The sequence below is a fragment of the Crocodylus siamensis genome, chromosome 1 (assembly GCF_052110815.1).
Source record: "Crocodylus siamensis isolate JL-2025a chromosome 1, ASM5211081v1, whole genome shotgun sequence".
NCBI classification, from domain to species: Eukaryota; Metazoa; Chordata; order Crocodylia; family Crocodylidae; genus Crocodylus; species Crocodylus siamensis.
In genome coordinates, this window is record NC_143395.1 from 126,089,361 (window position 1) to 126,105,394 (window position 16,034).

The window sequence follows — 16,034 nt, forward strand, 5'->3', positions numbered from 1 at the left end:
TGGATTCACCTACTGCAAAGTACCACTAGCCTGCTCCTGACCCTATCACCACCAAACCACTTTCCCCACTGCTGAACTGCTGCTGCCATCCAAGCTCTGCAGGCTGGTTACAATCCCTTTATAGGCCATAAGTTGCTGACTCCCTGGATCTGGGATAAGAGTGTCCCCTTGACTATTCATCCTTGGAAAACCACAGAAGTTTGTGATGCCTGTTGGACTGTAAACTGCTTAGCAGCCTCTTTGTTCTGCAGTAGAAGGGAATAAATAGCTAGATCAATGATAGCCAATATGCACACTACTGCTTCAAGTTTTATTTATAGCAATGTGAAGTACACGTTTCTTCTCATATAATGAAGTGAAACACGAAGGCAAAATTATTTCAGCAAGCATCAGAAAACACACAACCAAATTGTTATCAGTGGCATATTTCCTTATGAAAGCACAGCAGCAGGAAACTACTTCTCTCCCCTGACTAACAGGTAAGAACAAACATTTGACTACATTCGAGCCTGGACGGCATAAAGAACTCGGTCATCATAAGTTAATCAAAGATTCCATTGCTACTCATTTTATGCAGTAAGTTTCTTTAATGTTTGCTACTGTCGCTTACTAAAGCAAAAAAAACTAGTCTCTGGCACTGCAGTTCAAGCTTTCAACTGTTCCAAGAGTTACTCTTCCCTTTGGAAGTCACTAACTGCTCTCAATACATTTCTAAATTTGATTTTCCTAAATAGTTTTGCGGGTCCTGTGTTGATGGCTGCTGGGGTGAGTTATTATCAAGTGGAAAGATCTGATAATTTCTGTAAGTACTGAAAATGACTAGACAGAGACTAGTCTTTTTACACACGTGCTATTGTTGAGTGCCTAGAAGCCAACAGTAGATATGTAACACTTTTATGGTGTTTGTTGACAACTATTCCTCACACTACCACTGTGAGGTAAATAAAGTAGGTGACATTTGCACTATAGATGGAAAAACTAAGTTAGACAGCTTCAAAAGTTTATCTCCTATCACTAAATAAGGGAAATTTCAGCAGAACCATGTAGTTTTAAAAGAATTGTATTCATTCTGTTACACAAGGGTTTACATTTATTAAGTACCTCTCACAGAACTAAATGAGCAGATACTTGGGTTGAGTGCAAGTACTTTCATTGGATGCATTAAAGTATTTTCTGCAGTGGAGCAACTCATTAGAAAGCCAGAAGACACATTATTACAAAAATGATTTCAGAACAGAACTGGTGCTGTAAAGAGTCTGTGCAGAACTCTGCTTTACTTTCTGCAGGCTGAATATCTTGAAGACACATTCTCCCAGTTGATCACATTCCAGATGGCTTTTAGATAGTCAGGCCGAACATTTTTATACTGCAGATAGTAGGCGTGTTCCCACACATCAATTCCTAACAGAGGAACCAAACCTAGAAGAGGAGAAAATGTGTTTTGGATAAACAACACACATTACGACTCCAAAGTAAGGCTCTAAAATGTTTTCAGTTTCACTAAAGCTCCATATTTCAAAGCCTTATCCAAGGGCCATGGTGAACTCTCCAAGATGCAGGTGCATATTGCTACATTTTACATAGCTGCTTCCTATACAACTGGAACTGAAGTGGCAAATTTTGAAACACACAGCTACACATACCCACAGGCCCAAGGGCAGGACTGAGGCCTTAAAAAAAAAAGATATGGTTCTGAACAGGATAAAAACCTTTCCTGAAAAGCCATCTTAAGAAACACCTGTAGTACAGAACGTATTAGTAATGCACCATTAATACTTCTAGAAAGTCTTTTAACTGTGGATCAGATGTCAAATAAATCATTTTGTTTCCTTGCTTTAATGGGATTAAGAACTGAAAAAAGTTCAACAAAACAATACCTAATTGGGAATTTCTAGAAAGGAGACTATTCACTGAAGCAAATAATTACAGTCTGAACTAGCTAACAGTAGTGTTTGCAGATGTTAACCCAGAGATTCATCTGCTGCACAAACACTACATGACTGATGTCAATCTTACTCCCTCCAGAGCCGAAGAGAAAGTTGCAAACAGTCCTTTTTTAAGCTTGGAATATAAAAAGGTCAAAAGAAGTCATAGAAATGACAATGTCTAATAAGATGCAGCTTTTTTTTCAACAGTATGAAGTTTACCTTAACTGCTATTCTCACAGCACCTTGTCATGGAAATAGGTTTCATTTTAACTGGTCAGAAAGCTTTTAAAAAGGGTTAATAACTAGTCTTTTGCTATTTTTTAAGGACTATCATAGCATATACCTCTTTATTATTAGCAATTTAAAAGGGCAGCATTCTCTTTCCAAGTTTGAAAGAGTTAAATTGCTTCAGATGGCCACAAATGGGCCCCACATAACCAAAAGGTTAAGCGCTACTAAGTAGATAGTTTCTACCCTATTTATTAATGTGGTGGGGGGAAGTTGGTTTCAAGGCATCTCTGCAGCTACAGATTTGGAAGAGTTGGAAATAAATCAAAGATTAAAACCCTGACCTGTTGTTCCTTGTAGAGGATCCTGATTTGCACAGGCAGCAATTTGCAGGCGTCCTTGTTCCTTGTTGAAGCCAAGCCATCCCCACCCTGAGCCTTGAACGCCGACTGATACTGCTGTGAGCTTCTCCTTGAAGCTTGCAAAGGAACCGAAGTCCCGCTTGATGGCTTCCAACAATTCCCCTTAAAGGAAAAACAAGCATTTTATGGTACTTTTCAGTAGCTTTATTTTTAAAATGTGAGAAAAGCTTGGAATGAATCAGAAACAATTAGTTCCCTACCCCCCCGCCGCAGTCAGCACCAACAGAATAAAAGAATTTTGTGCGTAGGTAATTTATACCAATACTGCTGTTTCAAAAAGCAAGAGAAAGATTGTAAAAGCGAAGGAAGCAGAGACGCAGCAGGATTTGCATTTGTCTGAAAGCTGGACTGTCCCTTGGCATGGTACCTAGAGACAGGCCTTTTTGGAGAAGTGCTAAAAAGTATGCAAAAAAAGCTGTCAAGTCAACTAAGCTTCTTTTTTTTTTTTTTTTAAAGCAGCAGTGAAGTACAGCCAGAGTATGTTCCAACAAGCATGTGAAACTATTTGTTTGCAACAGAAGAACTGGATAAGGGTGTTTGCCAGGGTCAGCAGGGTGTAGATAACCCTATTTTGAAGCATGTCAACTTTACAACACTAACCCGTCCCTACTGAAAAACACCTCACCTAATATACCCTGGAACTGCACTATCCATTGTCATGGCTGCATCACATTGTGGGGTCACAATCATCCTACAATCAACCAGTACACCTAAATCCATCTCCTTCTCCACTGCCTCTGACTGATGAGAACCAGTTTATAGCAAAAGATCTTATTATTAATCCATACCTACACGATTTCTCACTTTGCTCTATAACAGAGGTTCCCAAATTTTCTTACTGGATAACCCTTTCCTGATTTACCAGCTGCTTCCATGCCTCTACCAACATACATTTTATATTTTAACTCCTCAAATGTCATTAGTATAATAATGACAATTAAATCCACATTTCTCCCACATACCCCCAAAGATATCATGTGTACCCCCAGGAGTACATATACCAGTCTGGAAACCCCTGCTCTATGCTATCCAATTTGTATTACTACAGTCCAATACGTCATCCAAATTCTTCCTCTGCTGTGAACTGCTCCCCTTCTGCATTGGCATTATCTCCCACGTTAGCATCACCCCAAATTTTATCAGTACACAACTAATTCTTGTACCAACATCCCTAAGGAAAATAATACACAGGGCTGGTCCCAAGACCCCTCTCCCCCCACCCCAAAGGAGTACACATCTCCCTCCCGATAATTCTTTTTACATATAATCCCTGGTAGCCTCCCTCTTTTAGCCAGTCCCTTATTCACCTTCCTGTGAAGTAATGTAATGTATCAGTTAAGGTTTGGAGGCCAAACAAATGGGTCTGTAGTTGGCCAGATGTTTTCCCTTCTCTGTACAGGATACATTTTCTATGCTCCAGATCTAAAATACCATCCCTGAATTCACAGATTTGCTACAAGTCCTCTCTATGTGCTAGGTCTTTTAGTATTCTGGGATGGAGACTGTCTATCCTTGCCATTCATTCTGATTTTGTCACAATAAGAAGCCAAAGTTTTGCTTCCACCTCAGATGTGGTTCTTTTTAGGTATCCTACCATTCATGAAAACAGGCAAAGTATTTGTTTACAATTTAAGCCATACCTTACTTGTCCTTAACCTCTACCTCATGATCAGCATATTAGCCCCACTTTTCTTCTTATTCTCTATTTATATGGCTGAAGAATGTTTTTCTGCATTCAATTTTCAATGCAAATTCAAGTTACACAAAACTTTTACCCATGTCACTTCATTTCTGCACTAACCTGCAACTTCTCTGTTCCTTCTATTTTTTCTGCTTACTCATAATATCCTGTTTATGACTATTCATCGATCAACTTTGTAGTTCTTCCCTGCCATTTTTTCCTCTTACCTGGGATTTACCTTTTTGTCTTATAGTGATCCCAGAACTCCACCACATACAATGCCTTGAGCTTCTCAGTCCAGTTCCTAACTAGGTGCCTTAGTTTGCCCCTCTGAAATTCAAAACCTTCTATAGGGATTCTCAACTGGGGAGACGCAACACTCTGGGGTGTCTTGACATCCTTTCAAGAGTGCTATGCAATGTTAGCACTGTTAGGTGTGCAGACACGATTCACAAGATAAACCCAGAGATTTCAAAGAGAAACCCAAGGTGTTATAAACATTCTGACTTGGTATGGTCTCTCCAAAAGAATACATCTTATTTTTCAATAGTCAAAACATTTACAGAAAACTTAAGTGCCAGCATTTTCTGAGGGATGCCTCAAATCTAACAAGGGAAGTCTCCAGCCTAAAAGGGTTGCGAACTGCTGCTTTATAGACTTTTGTCTATCTTTTTTAAAAAGATTAGCTGCAATCAGTTCAACAATCTCTCAATCCAAGATCATTTTTAAGACCAGCTCTTCTATATTTTGTTTCAGCAAGCAATGAAGATAAGAATCTAAAATGGCATCATCTTTTGCTAATTCTGCAAATATTTGAAGGAGAAACTGCCTGTTCAAGAATATCAAGGTCCTACCATTATTACAAGCATTTTCCCTTTGACAAAGTTTACCATAATCACACAATTTCCATTACTGCTTACTTTGTTATTTTTATGAACTTACAGAAAGCTTAAATCTGAGCCTGGGGACCTACAGCAAACCCCCAGCACTATAGCTGTGAGGCCTTTTTTAGCATCTCTTCTGGATGGAGTTCCACCCACATTCCCATCGGTATTATTCAATTGTATGATCACTGACAGGTAAGGGCAGATTCAATCTGTTTCTCAAAACTCAGTAGCAGAATCCTAAAAAAAAAAAAAGCCTTAATTTTCTAATTTTGTAGTTTGAAAATAGAGGAAGTCTAAGCTGCAGATGCATCTACACCAACTTTCAAAGCATCTCAGCACCTGCAGAGCAACAACAAAAAATCTTTAGAAGCAATTCCCAAATCTTTCTGGAAACTTGGATTAGCAGTGAAATAAGTCTGACATTAAGATCATTAAACTTTAGAGTTGTCAGAGATGAAAGCTAGTCGCACCTCTGAGCTGAACCCTCAGACTGACTCCAGATCTCATTCAGTATGCACTTTACAATTTCTTTCATAACCATGAGGTTTAGAGACTTGAAAGGTTATGTTCTGGCAGCCACCAACAAAAGTAGTGAGTGGCTTATTACATGGCCCTTTTCAGCTTTGACTGTTCATTCTGCAGTTGACTGTACCTTTCTTCAGGGATTGCTATGTACCAAACACTAATATACATCTCAGAGATCTCTTATACAAGTAGTTTCAGGTAAATCATTTATTTCTACATGAACCAACCAACACAGCAGCTTTTACCACTGTAAAAATTCAAATGTATACAGTCAAATACTTACACATGTAATCAAATTTAAACAAAAAAACCCCACTAGTCATATGCTCCAAGTCTCCACCTTCTACAGTACTTGCAGAAAATGTGCATGTTTACAAAGAAGCAGTATTAAGCTCTCAAATCAGGAGCAAGGTCCCATTAAGTTAGGTGGCAAAGAGACATAGAAGACCATATGCCTATTCTGAAGGATCTTAATATTCCTTCCCCTTTAAGGTGAACAAAAACTAAATGCAAGGGATATCTTTGCAGGCCAGTTCACTGCAATTCTATTGGTTAATACCAATATTCTATCAATAAGCCATCAAATGTTAGCACTAACCTTGAGGCTCTCCTCCCCCACTGGGAGAAAGATTTGTCCAGAAGATGGTGTGATTGATATGACCCCCACCATTGAACTTTAGCGCAGGCTGAAGAGATACTTGAGTAGTAACATCACCTGAAGGCACAAAAAAGCAAATAAAATCAAATGGAATAAAGTGTTACCACAGGAATCACTAAAATGGATCTCGTCTTCCATAAAGGGTGCTCATCTACAGGTTAGTGCCAGAACAAGTTATTAGAATTTGCTAATTTGTGATATTCATGTTCATCAGCCACCATCACAAACTCTGCACCTCATAAAACTGTCTCAGCATAGATCCCACATCATAACACATTATACCTCACTGCTGGCAACACTTTGCAACTGTCAACTCTTCCTTATAATGAGAACCTAAGTTAATGTGCGTGGTGTACTACTGACTGGCAGGATAAGTAGAAGAAATTAAAATACCTTAAACATACAAAGAGTACGTAACTCACAACAGTGTTTGAGGATTACCATTTATGAGCATCAAATACTAGTATCACCACAGTGCGGTCATAAACGGCTCTCTCCTGTTAGCTGTAAAAATATTCAACACTAAGTTCACAACACTACCCATCCCATAAATAAATCAACTACAGTGTTTACACCGGTTTCTTTTAGGATGCAAACAGTGAATTTTGGCCCTAAGACTAAAGAGGCACAAAGGGAACACAGAATGACCTACAGATACCCCTTTCTACTCCCTCCCACCCCGCAACATTTTATGGGAATGTTATGCCTCATTTTCTTCCCCAGCATCATGGCCATGGAGCAGGAGTTCAGTGATAGGAAAAGCACCAGGTCAAGTTCTTGCTTTAGACTGTAAAAACTTCCACACAAAGGCAAAGATCCATGTGATTGTTAACAACTGCATATTTACTCCAATGCCAGTTCCTAGCAAACAGTCCTTTTGACCCTAGGATGGTCCTTACTCTCATTTTCTTAGGTCCATGCCTCACAGATGCTCACTGGTGCCAGGCATCTCAAGCCTGCTTCCCCACTTCCAGGCAAAGGGGTTTTAACATACTCTTTTAAAATAGGCATTTTCAAATAACTTTTACAGATGCAACGGCATTTCTTCAGAAGGTTTTTTTTTTAAACTACTCTCTAGTGTTATCTTATACACCCACACACCAAGAGCATGTCTTCACTGGAAGGAGGAAAAATAATGTCTTGTTAGATAACGCGTTGAATAAAAACCTTACTTAAGGCAAACCTGTTTGCAGTTTTCGGCTGAGTTAGGGAGAAAGTAAACTCTAGGCTTCCTTATTCTCTTTATCCTGTTCTAGAAGCCTGCATGAAATCAGACTGCTTTGTCTGCAAGTAACTACTTGTTATTTGTTAGCTTACTAGAATACCTTCCAATTTCTCCAGTGAACTTGATGCCTAAAATACACGTCCATAGAGGATCTGGAAGTTATTTCAGCCCACAACAACCTTTACATGGCCATTTCTTTGTAATTGTGTTTAGAAAACAAATACATGCTAAAAAAAAAACCAAAAAAAAAAAACCAAGGCACTTGATGGGTAGAATCAGGCAAATTTCTCATCCTAGTAATGGAGCTGCTTGGCACCGGGTAAGAAGCAAAAAAATACACATGGGGTTTTTTACAGCTGCATCTTTGATTAAAACCTCAAATCCCAATATGAAAGGCATGTGCAAGTTCAGGCAACAGGATCCAAATTGTAGAGGACTGGGACTAGGAGTTTAATTATCAAATCTTGCAAATGGAAAACTCATGAAACTGGGATGGACCAGTTACAAGATCAGAGCCTGGGTCAGTTAGCTAAGCTTTCTGAAGTAAAATACTCTTGATTATTTCCTTAACTGGCCCCTTCTTGAGGGACAGTGTTAAGCACATGCTTACTTTCCAATCAGTCAATAGTACCAAATCTTAAACTCAATGGGTTTCCTATATCAGGGATTAAGTATCTTGGGGTATCTACCTTCCGTCCTCCCCCTCAAATAAATAAAGTCAGACTCAAAGTTAGTGTTCATTGGGAAAAGAAAACACTGTGCTTCGGTATCTTCCATTCTTGAACAAACATTACGTGAGTTAAAATTAAACTAGTTGATAGGAGTACAACATAACACAGACCAAGAGAAACGCTGCTTTAACAACATTACCTGCAGAAACAATTTCATTCTAGTTCAGGCTCCTCAACTGGGTCTACAACATTTATTTCTTTAAGCTACATGATAACTTAGTCTTAGCTCTTTCCTAAACATGCTTTTAAAACTGAATTCTTATGAGGGTCAAAACTTATGCTATCATAAGTACAAGTACTGATTTTATGGGTATCCTAAATCAGCACAGGCAAGCGCTTACTAGCACTGCTGTCTGTTAAAACTTCAGTAGCAGAATATTTGAAGTTTACAGAATAGCACCTACATAGACTAAGTCTCCAACTCCCACCAAAGTCACCAGAAGTTGCTTATATATCTATCTAAAGCCTCTATTTGGTCTATACTGTTAAGACAGCACAAGGCCAGCTTTAAATGCTGCACATAGATATCTGCTTAACTAGCAGACACCAGTGGTTACAACTCTCCTGCATGTGTTTAATCAGTAACCATTAGTAACAACAATAGCACACCTGTGGGGTTTTTTTGTATTTTGCTTTCTCCTCCTCAATGCTGCTGCTTATTTCTCATCTGTAATGCACTTTTCCTGGAACAGCTACTGAATGGAAATTGCACTGCTCAGGCCTGACAGGAGAATCTCATTTCATACCCGCCCCCTTTTAGTTTTTTTTTAAAAAAAAACTTCAAGTGTCATTCCTGTTCTTAAATTGTTAAATCAGAATATAGACAAATATCTGGAGATTACTGGCCCATGGCTAACAGTTCTGAGCAAGGAACACACTGTGGGAAGCGATTCATTTTGTTCTCCTGTCAACCTTGATTTTAACTTTAATTTCATATTAAAAGTTCTAACCCATTGGCATTCAGACGGTCAAATAACACTGTGCATTCTATAGTGACGTGTTAACTTCCATTACTATAGCAGATTAATCTGTAGATTGAGAGCACCTTAAATTATGCCAAAATTCTTCAAATAGAAAAAGAAACTCATCAGTCAAAAGGCAGATCAACTTCCAGTTTTCATCTTGCTGAAGATAAATTTCATTCATTTTTAGCAGTCTAGTAAACTGAGATTTAGAACACAAACTACATTTCTATTGTTTTAGTGTACTCATATAACCAATAATGGTATTAGCACTTCATCTTGCTGCTACAAACTCTGTGGAATTCAAAAAAAAAGTAAGAATAAAAACAATTGCAAAAAGTTGTTCTAGCTATAAAACAAACAAACAAAAAAATGGTTGCACATGCTGAAAACAACTTTTCATCAGAAAACCTCAAGGCAATTTCTCAATGATAATCTGGAACACAACTTAGAATAAGACCCTGCTGTCCTGACAGTCACATGCATTAGCTTCAAGGTCATCCCATCGCCCTTAGAGGAAGCTAGGAAGCCAAACTTACACACTCATTCCGGGAGCTTCCTTTTTACTACAAAGTATGTTTTTTTCCAGAAAGGCTACAGCTATCAATCCAGAAATACTAGCTAGTTAAAGAGCTAACTTCCTGATGTAAATGTGAAGTTGCCTCAGTCATTTAAAAATTCTTGTTATACCAGTTTCCTACTGGTCCCAGGTAGATGTGGGGTAAATGCATTATATCAATTACGTTTACTTTGAATTTACATACTATAAAAAAGCAGAACTCATCCATTTAACACCACATAACCAAGTATCAATACTGGAACCAACCATAAAAGCAATCCCTTGAAACACTATACCAAGCTAACGGGGGAAATTATAATTAACAACAGCAACTGTCCTTTAAGCACAGTATACTCCCTTGGCAAGCATCCTCACATGCATCTTCCATAGTTTCATAGTTGTTAGAGTCGTAGAATCATAGAAGAGAAAAACTGGGCTCAAATGACTCCAGCCAGGTAGGCATCAAGCCTCCTCTTAAAAGACCCCCAGGGTAGGAGCCAGCACCACTCCCCTTGGAAGCTGGTTCTAGATTCTAGCTGTCGGAAGGGACCTAAGTAGATCATCAGGTCCAACCCCCTGCCCTGGGCAGGAAAGAATACTGGGCTCATATAACCCCTGGTCAGTTTGAGCTCGTATGACCTCAGCTAGGTAATTATCAAGCCTCCTCTTAAAGACCCCTAAGATAAGAGCCAGCACCACTTCACTTCGAAATTGGTTCCAGATCCTAGCTGCCATGACTGTGAAGTAGTGCCTTCTAATGTCCAGCCTGAACCTCCTCTTCATCAACTTATGGCCATTATTCCTTGCAACTCTGGGAGGTACTCGAGTGAACAAGGTCTCTCCCATTCCCTGCTGGTCCCCCCGGTAAGATTATAGATGGCCACCAGGTCCCCTCTCAGCCTTCTCTTGTGAAGGCTGAACAGGTTCAGGTCCCATAGCCTCTCCTCGTAGGGCCTGCTCTGCTGTACCCAGAATGTGAGTGGCCCTCCTCTGGACCCTCTCAATGCTGGCCACATCTCTCCTGAAGTGCAGCACCCAGAACTGGATGCAGTACTCCAACTGCAGCCTGACCAGTGTCACATAGAGGAGGAGGATCACCTCCTTGGCCTTGCTCATGATGCATCTGTGGAAGTATGACAAGGTGTGGTTAGCCTTACTGACCGCATCCTCACATTGGTGGCTCATGTTCATTTTGGAACCAATAATGACTCCAAGATCTCTTTCTACCACTGTGCTTTCAAGAAGGGAGTTCCTCAGCCTATAGGTATGCTGCTGGTTCTTACTGCCCAAATGCAGTAGTATCCTGCATTTGTCAGTACTGAATCCCATCCAACTCTCATTCACCCACCCATGTAACCTGTCCAGGTCCAGTTGTATCCTGTCCCTCCTTTCTAGCATGCCCACCTCACCCCAAATCTTGGTGTCGTCGGCGAATTTAAACAGGGTGCTTTTTACCCCCTCATCCAAATCGCTAATAAAGAAATTGAACAGTACAGGCCCAAGAACCGAGCCCTGGGGGACTCCACTGCCCACATCCCTTCAGCTCAAATATGACCTGTCCACCACCACTCTCTGGGTGCAGCACCTCAGGCAATTTGCGATCTATCTAACTGTGTAGGCATCAATGCCACAGTCGCCTAGCTTTTTAATGAGAATGGGGTAGGAGACAGTGTCAAAGGCCTTCTTGAAGTCATGGTGGATGTAGTCTTTCTTGACACCTGCATCCAATGATTTTGTGACCTGGTCGTAGAAGGCCACCAGGTTGGTCTGACAGGACCTGCCCCTAATGAACCCGTGCTGGTTGCCCCTGAGCATCATCCCCCTTGCTGGCCCATCACAGATGTGCTCCTGGATAATTTTCTCAAAGAGCTTCCCCAGGACCAAAGTACAACTAACAGGCCTTTAGTTGCCCGAGTCCTCTCTCCTCCCTTTTTTAAAGATGGGGACCACACTGGCCTTCTTCCAGTCTTCTGGCACCTGTCCAGAGCACCATGAGTGCTCCTAAAGCCATGCCAGGGGGCCCACAGTGACCTCTGCCAATTCCCTCAGCACCCTGGGGTGGAGAGTGTCTGGACCTGCTGATCTGAACACATCCAGCCCCTCCAGAATTTCCCTAACTGGGTCCTCCCTGACCCTAGGCCTGGCGGAGACTCTCCTGAGTCCATCCTGAACCCCAGTGGGGGAGATGTCCCGGTCCCTGCACAAAAAAATGGAGGCAAAGAATTTGTTAAAAAGGTCTGCCTTCTCTTCTGGTGCAACCACCAAATTGCCAAGCATGTCCTGCAGGAGCCCCACACTACCCGGTGCCTTCTTCCCCATGTATTTTGGTGAAACATCTGCCTGTAACATGAGCAGCTTCCTTTGTTTGTTAATTGTGACCACACACACCTTTTGCGAGTGCCTCTTTGTATTTCTCCTCTGCAACATTCAGATTATTCACATAGGTAGCATGATGTTTGCTGTGGTGCAGCTGCATGATTTCTGCACTAATATGGGGTACCAGGGCACCATAGTCATAAGGTAAGTCTGGAAGAGTGTGCTTTTGCCTGGAGGCCAAGCATGCCAATGGCACGATGAACTTTGTGCTGCTCCTGAAAAAGATAAAGATAAAAAGAAAAGAAATACAGGCAATTTCATCTGGGTAATTAAATATATATACATATACTGAATAAAATACTTTGCGAATGTTCGCACACGCCATTTACTCACACTGAGCAGTCCTACTCAAGATGTAGCCTTGTTAATTTGGCAATGACTGCTGCTACTCTGAGGCAAACTGCAAGTAAGACCCATGCTCGCAAAAAAAAACTGTGCACCAAAACCTGAAGAGACGCAGGTCATATGAAGGATACAGGGACTTACAGCATAAAGAGCGAAATCTTTCAATAAAAATAAATAAATAAAACTATTTGCTTAATGTTTAATTTCTATTAGTTTCAGTTCAGCAGTAACACATGTGCTTAAGTATTTTCAAGCCTGATAATTTAAAGGTAAGCTAATATCTAGTGGCACTGAGAAATGAGTCTAGACACAATTCGCAACATAAGACAAAAGTGAAACCCACTATTCAACTTGCTAACCTGCCGTATATTTGACTACAGAAGCAAATAGATAGCTTAAAAAAAAACAAGCTCTACATCTTGATGTCAGAAAGTATAGGAATAAAGTAAGAATTGCCAAACTTCAATAGTATAGGCCACGCAGAGAGAAGCAGAAAAGGAAGTGAAACAGCTATATAGTGAGTGAGCAGCGTGCTGTAGAACACGAAAGCCAGTCAGGATTGCTAAAGGGGGGGAAAAAATTAAGAGATAAGTTGCCATATCTTATGCAAAATTCATTTTTGTCATATACTCAGGTCTGAGATCATCTGGTCCCCCTATCTCAGAACACTGAAGGAGCTGTCATATGGAGTAACACGTCCATTAACAAAGATTTTTTTTTTTAATTAATCCACTTTAATTAGAGATAATGCCATATGACTGGGGACAGGCAATGCAACACCTGCATTTAAAAAAAGGAAAAGGGATCCCGGCACTACAGGTCTGTTAGTCTCAACTGCAACAGCATGTAAGGTTTGAAAACAGATTCTGAAGGACAGAGAAACTTAAGACCTGAAGGTAAAAAAAAACAACACAAAAACCAAAACCCAACAAACAAACAGACTGCAATGCGAGTTAACCAGAACTAGATGGCACGAATTACCCAATATCTTTCACTGATAAGAGAAAGCAGCTTTTTCAGACAGGAGAAATGTGGGCATTAACACAGCTTTCAACACCATACCAAACAGGAAAGCGGCTAAATTAGAGAGTATTACAGTAAAATCCCTGCTATCTGGGATTTTACTAACTGGCACACTGTATTAGCTGGAAATTCAAGTGGGGAGGTGAGGGGAAAGCTTACACATGGTGGCCACTGTTGCCACCCACTACCCTGCGCTGCCGTGGCAGCTGCTCCCCCTCCTGCCCCTGTTCTGCATGATCTGAAAAGCCCTGTTGAGTTGTTTCAAACAACCAAAATTTTTACATAACTGGCAATCCCCTCACCCCCCGGGGTGCCGGATAACAGTGATTTTAGTGTAGTAGTTCAGGAACAGATGACAAGGAGAAAAACAATGAATTGTGCTAAAAAAGACGGGAAGAAGTGGCTTCTGCAAGTCCCTTAGAGACGAGTCCTGGAATGCATTCACTTGATGTTTTCATCACGCCATGTTACATTACAGTGGTTAAGGAAGGTTACCCTGCCAGGCCCTGGAGGCCTGTGAGACCAGAGGGATTTGCCTTACAGACTCTGCCCCAACTCCCTGCCGGTGCGCAGAGGCACAGCAAAGAGCTGAGGTGTGCGGTATCGAAGAGCAGGGAGCCAGAAAGACTCTAAAACAGAAGGGCCCCCAATGCAAGGTCATGCCCTTACAGCTGGTTCATCCTGGAGGCTCACCTTCAGGCACCCGCAGGAGGCGGATGATCATAAAGAAACAGGGCTGAAAGGGCCCTCCAGAGGTCATGCAGCCGGCTGGATCACCCTCATCCAAACCACCCCACTGCAAACCACAATCTAACCCCAGCGTCTCTCAACCTGTGGCCTGCGACCCGACAGAATAGATGAAAGGGTTGCGAACAAGCTGGGAAAACGGATCCACAAACTTGAACGCTCGGGCCACCTTGAGGCCTTTCCCTTGCAGACTGGCAGAGCTGCAGCTTGCGAGGGGCTGCTTGGGACCCCACCCAATGCGGGGGGGGGGGAGGGGGGAGTCGGGACGGGTCGCCGAAGTTTGCAAATGGGTCCTGGCACAAAAGAGGGTGAGAGCCACGGCTCTGCGCTGCCCTCAGCCCTGCCACAGGGGCAGTGCACCTCGGGAACCGCAGACAGGGAGCCCCCGCGTGCCCGCGCTAGCACAGGGGGCAGAGAGGGGCCGGCGGGCGCTCACCTGCCCGTGGCAGCCAGGCGGCGCAGCATCGCGGCGGGACGCTGCTCCGCTGCAGCCAGGCCCGGACACACTGCGGCTGCGCGGGGCGGGGCGGGGCGGGACGAGCCTGGGGGCGGGCACGGGAGAGGCCCCGGGTAATGCCGCGCGGGAGGCGGGCAGGTGTCCGCGCACGGCCTGAGTCTGGAGGCTTCGTAGGGGCGGGCACAGTCCGGCCTAGGCTTGGCACGGGCGCTGTGGGGCTGCCCAGAGCCCAGGCCCCACTCCTGACCTCTGCGATCAGGCAGGCCTGGCCATTCCTGGGCTTAGTTTCTCTCGTCTTGAGGTCAGCGGGGTGTTGCGCCTGGCAACGCGGCGTTACTGTGGCTGCCCTGCCGGGTGGAGGCTAAGAAGTGCGGCCTCCGAGCCTAGCGCAGCTACAGGCTGGGGCAGAGCCAGCGTGCCCTTGTACTGACTGCGGTAGAAATGTACTCTGTGGCTCACAAGCGTGGCTTGGACAAGGGCTTGTGTATTGGATTGCACATTACAATATAGGTAACTGGAGAGCCTGATGCCGGAGTTGCCGTCTCGGACTTCAGGAATCGCACAGGGCTTCTCAGGAAGTCTCAGCTGGGCTGGGATCGTAACACGTGTCAGCTTTCATGTCAAATGGAATATTTCTAGCTTTTCTAATTACAGGGGCAGGCTGAAAAACACAAGGTGCTCCGGTACCAGCGGGGAAATAAAAAAAAAAAACCTACAAGGATTTTTTTTTTAATTCACAACTTATAATTCAGTCATTTGGGGGACAGGTGGATGTATGGTTTTCAGCCCCCAGGACAGGCTGGGGGCTGACAGGCTCGGCAGCAGCTCTGCAGAAAAGGACCTGGGGGGTACAGTGGACAGTAAGCTGAATATGAGCCAGCAATGCGCCATTAGTGCCAAGGTCAACGGCATACTGGGCTGCATTGGTGGGTGGGTTGCCCCCAGGTCAAGAGAAGTGATTCTTCCCCTCTATTCAGCACTGGTGAGACCGCGTCTGGATTACTGTGTTCAGTTGTGGGCCCCCTTACAGAAAGGATGTGGATAAATTGGGGCGATTCCAGCCAGGGGCAACAAAATGGCTTGGGGGCTGAGGAACGTGACTTATGAGAGGCTGGGCTTATTTATTCTAGAGAAGAGAAGGCTGAGAGGAAATTTAACAGCAGCCTTCAACTACCTGAAGGTGGGTTCAAAAGAGGATGGAGACTGTTCTCAGTGGTGGCAGATGACGGAACAAGGAGCAATGGTCTCAAGTTGCAGCAAGGGAGGTTTAGATCAGATGT

The 16,034-nt window shown here is 42.9% G+C and overlaps 1 protein-coding gene across 1 annotated transcript; it reads right to left on the reverse strand.

Moving 5' to 3' along the window:
- Nucleotides 1-296: 296 nt before the first annotated feature.
- SOD2 (superoxide dismutase 2) lies at nucleotides 297-14,826 on the reverse strand. Its single transcript, XM_090042288.1, has 5 exons — nucleotides 14,734-14,826; nucleotides 12,195-12,397; nucleotides 6,270-6,386; nucleotides 2,501-2,680; nucleotides 297-1,419 (listed from the first exon to the last, which is right to left on the reverse strand). Exons 1-5 carry the CDS (start codon nucleotides 14,760-14,762, stop codon nucleotides 1,274-1,276), a joined length of 675 nt encoding a protein of 224 aa, XP_089898414.1. The 5' UTR covers nucleotides 14,763-14,826; the 3' UTR covers nucleotides 297-1,273.
- Nucleotides 14,827-16,034: the final 1,208 nt, after the last annotated feature.

Bases quoted from the DNA above. Each gene is read 5' to 3' on its own strand.
- SOD2 (XM_090042288.1), bottom strand. From the start codon at position 14,762: ATGCTGCGCCGCCTGGCTGCCACGGGCAG. The intron at 12,398-14,733 runs GTGAGCGCCCGC...TATCTTTTTCAG, and splicing joins CGCCTGGCTGCCACGGGCAG to GAGCAGCACAAAGTTCATCG. The intron at 2,681-6,269 runs GTTAGTGCTAAC...TTTTCCTTTAAG, and splicing joins TGGGGGAGGAGAGCCTCAAG to GGGAATTGTTGGAAGCCATC.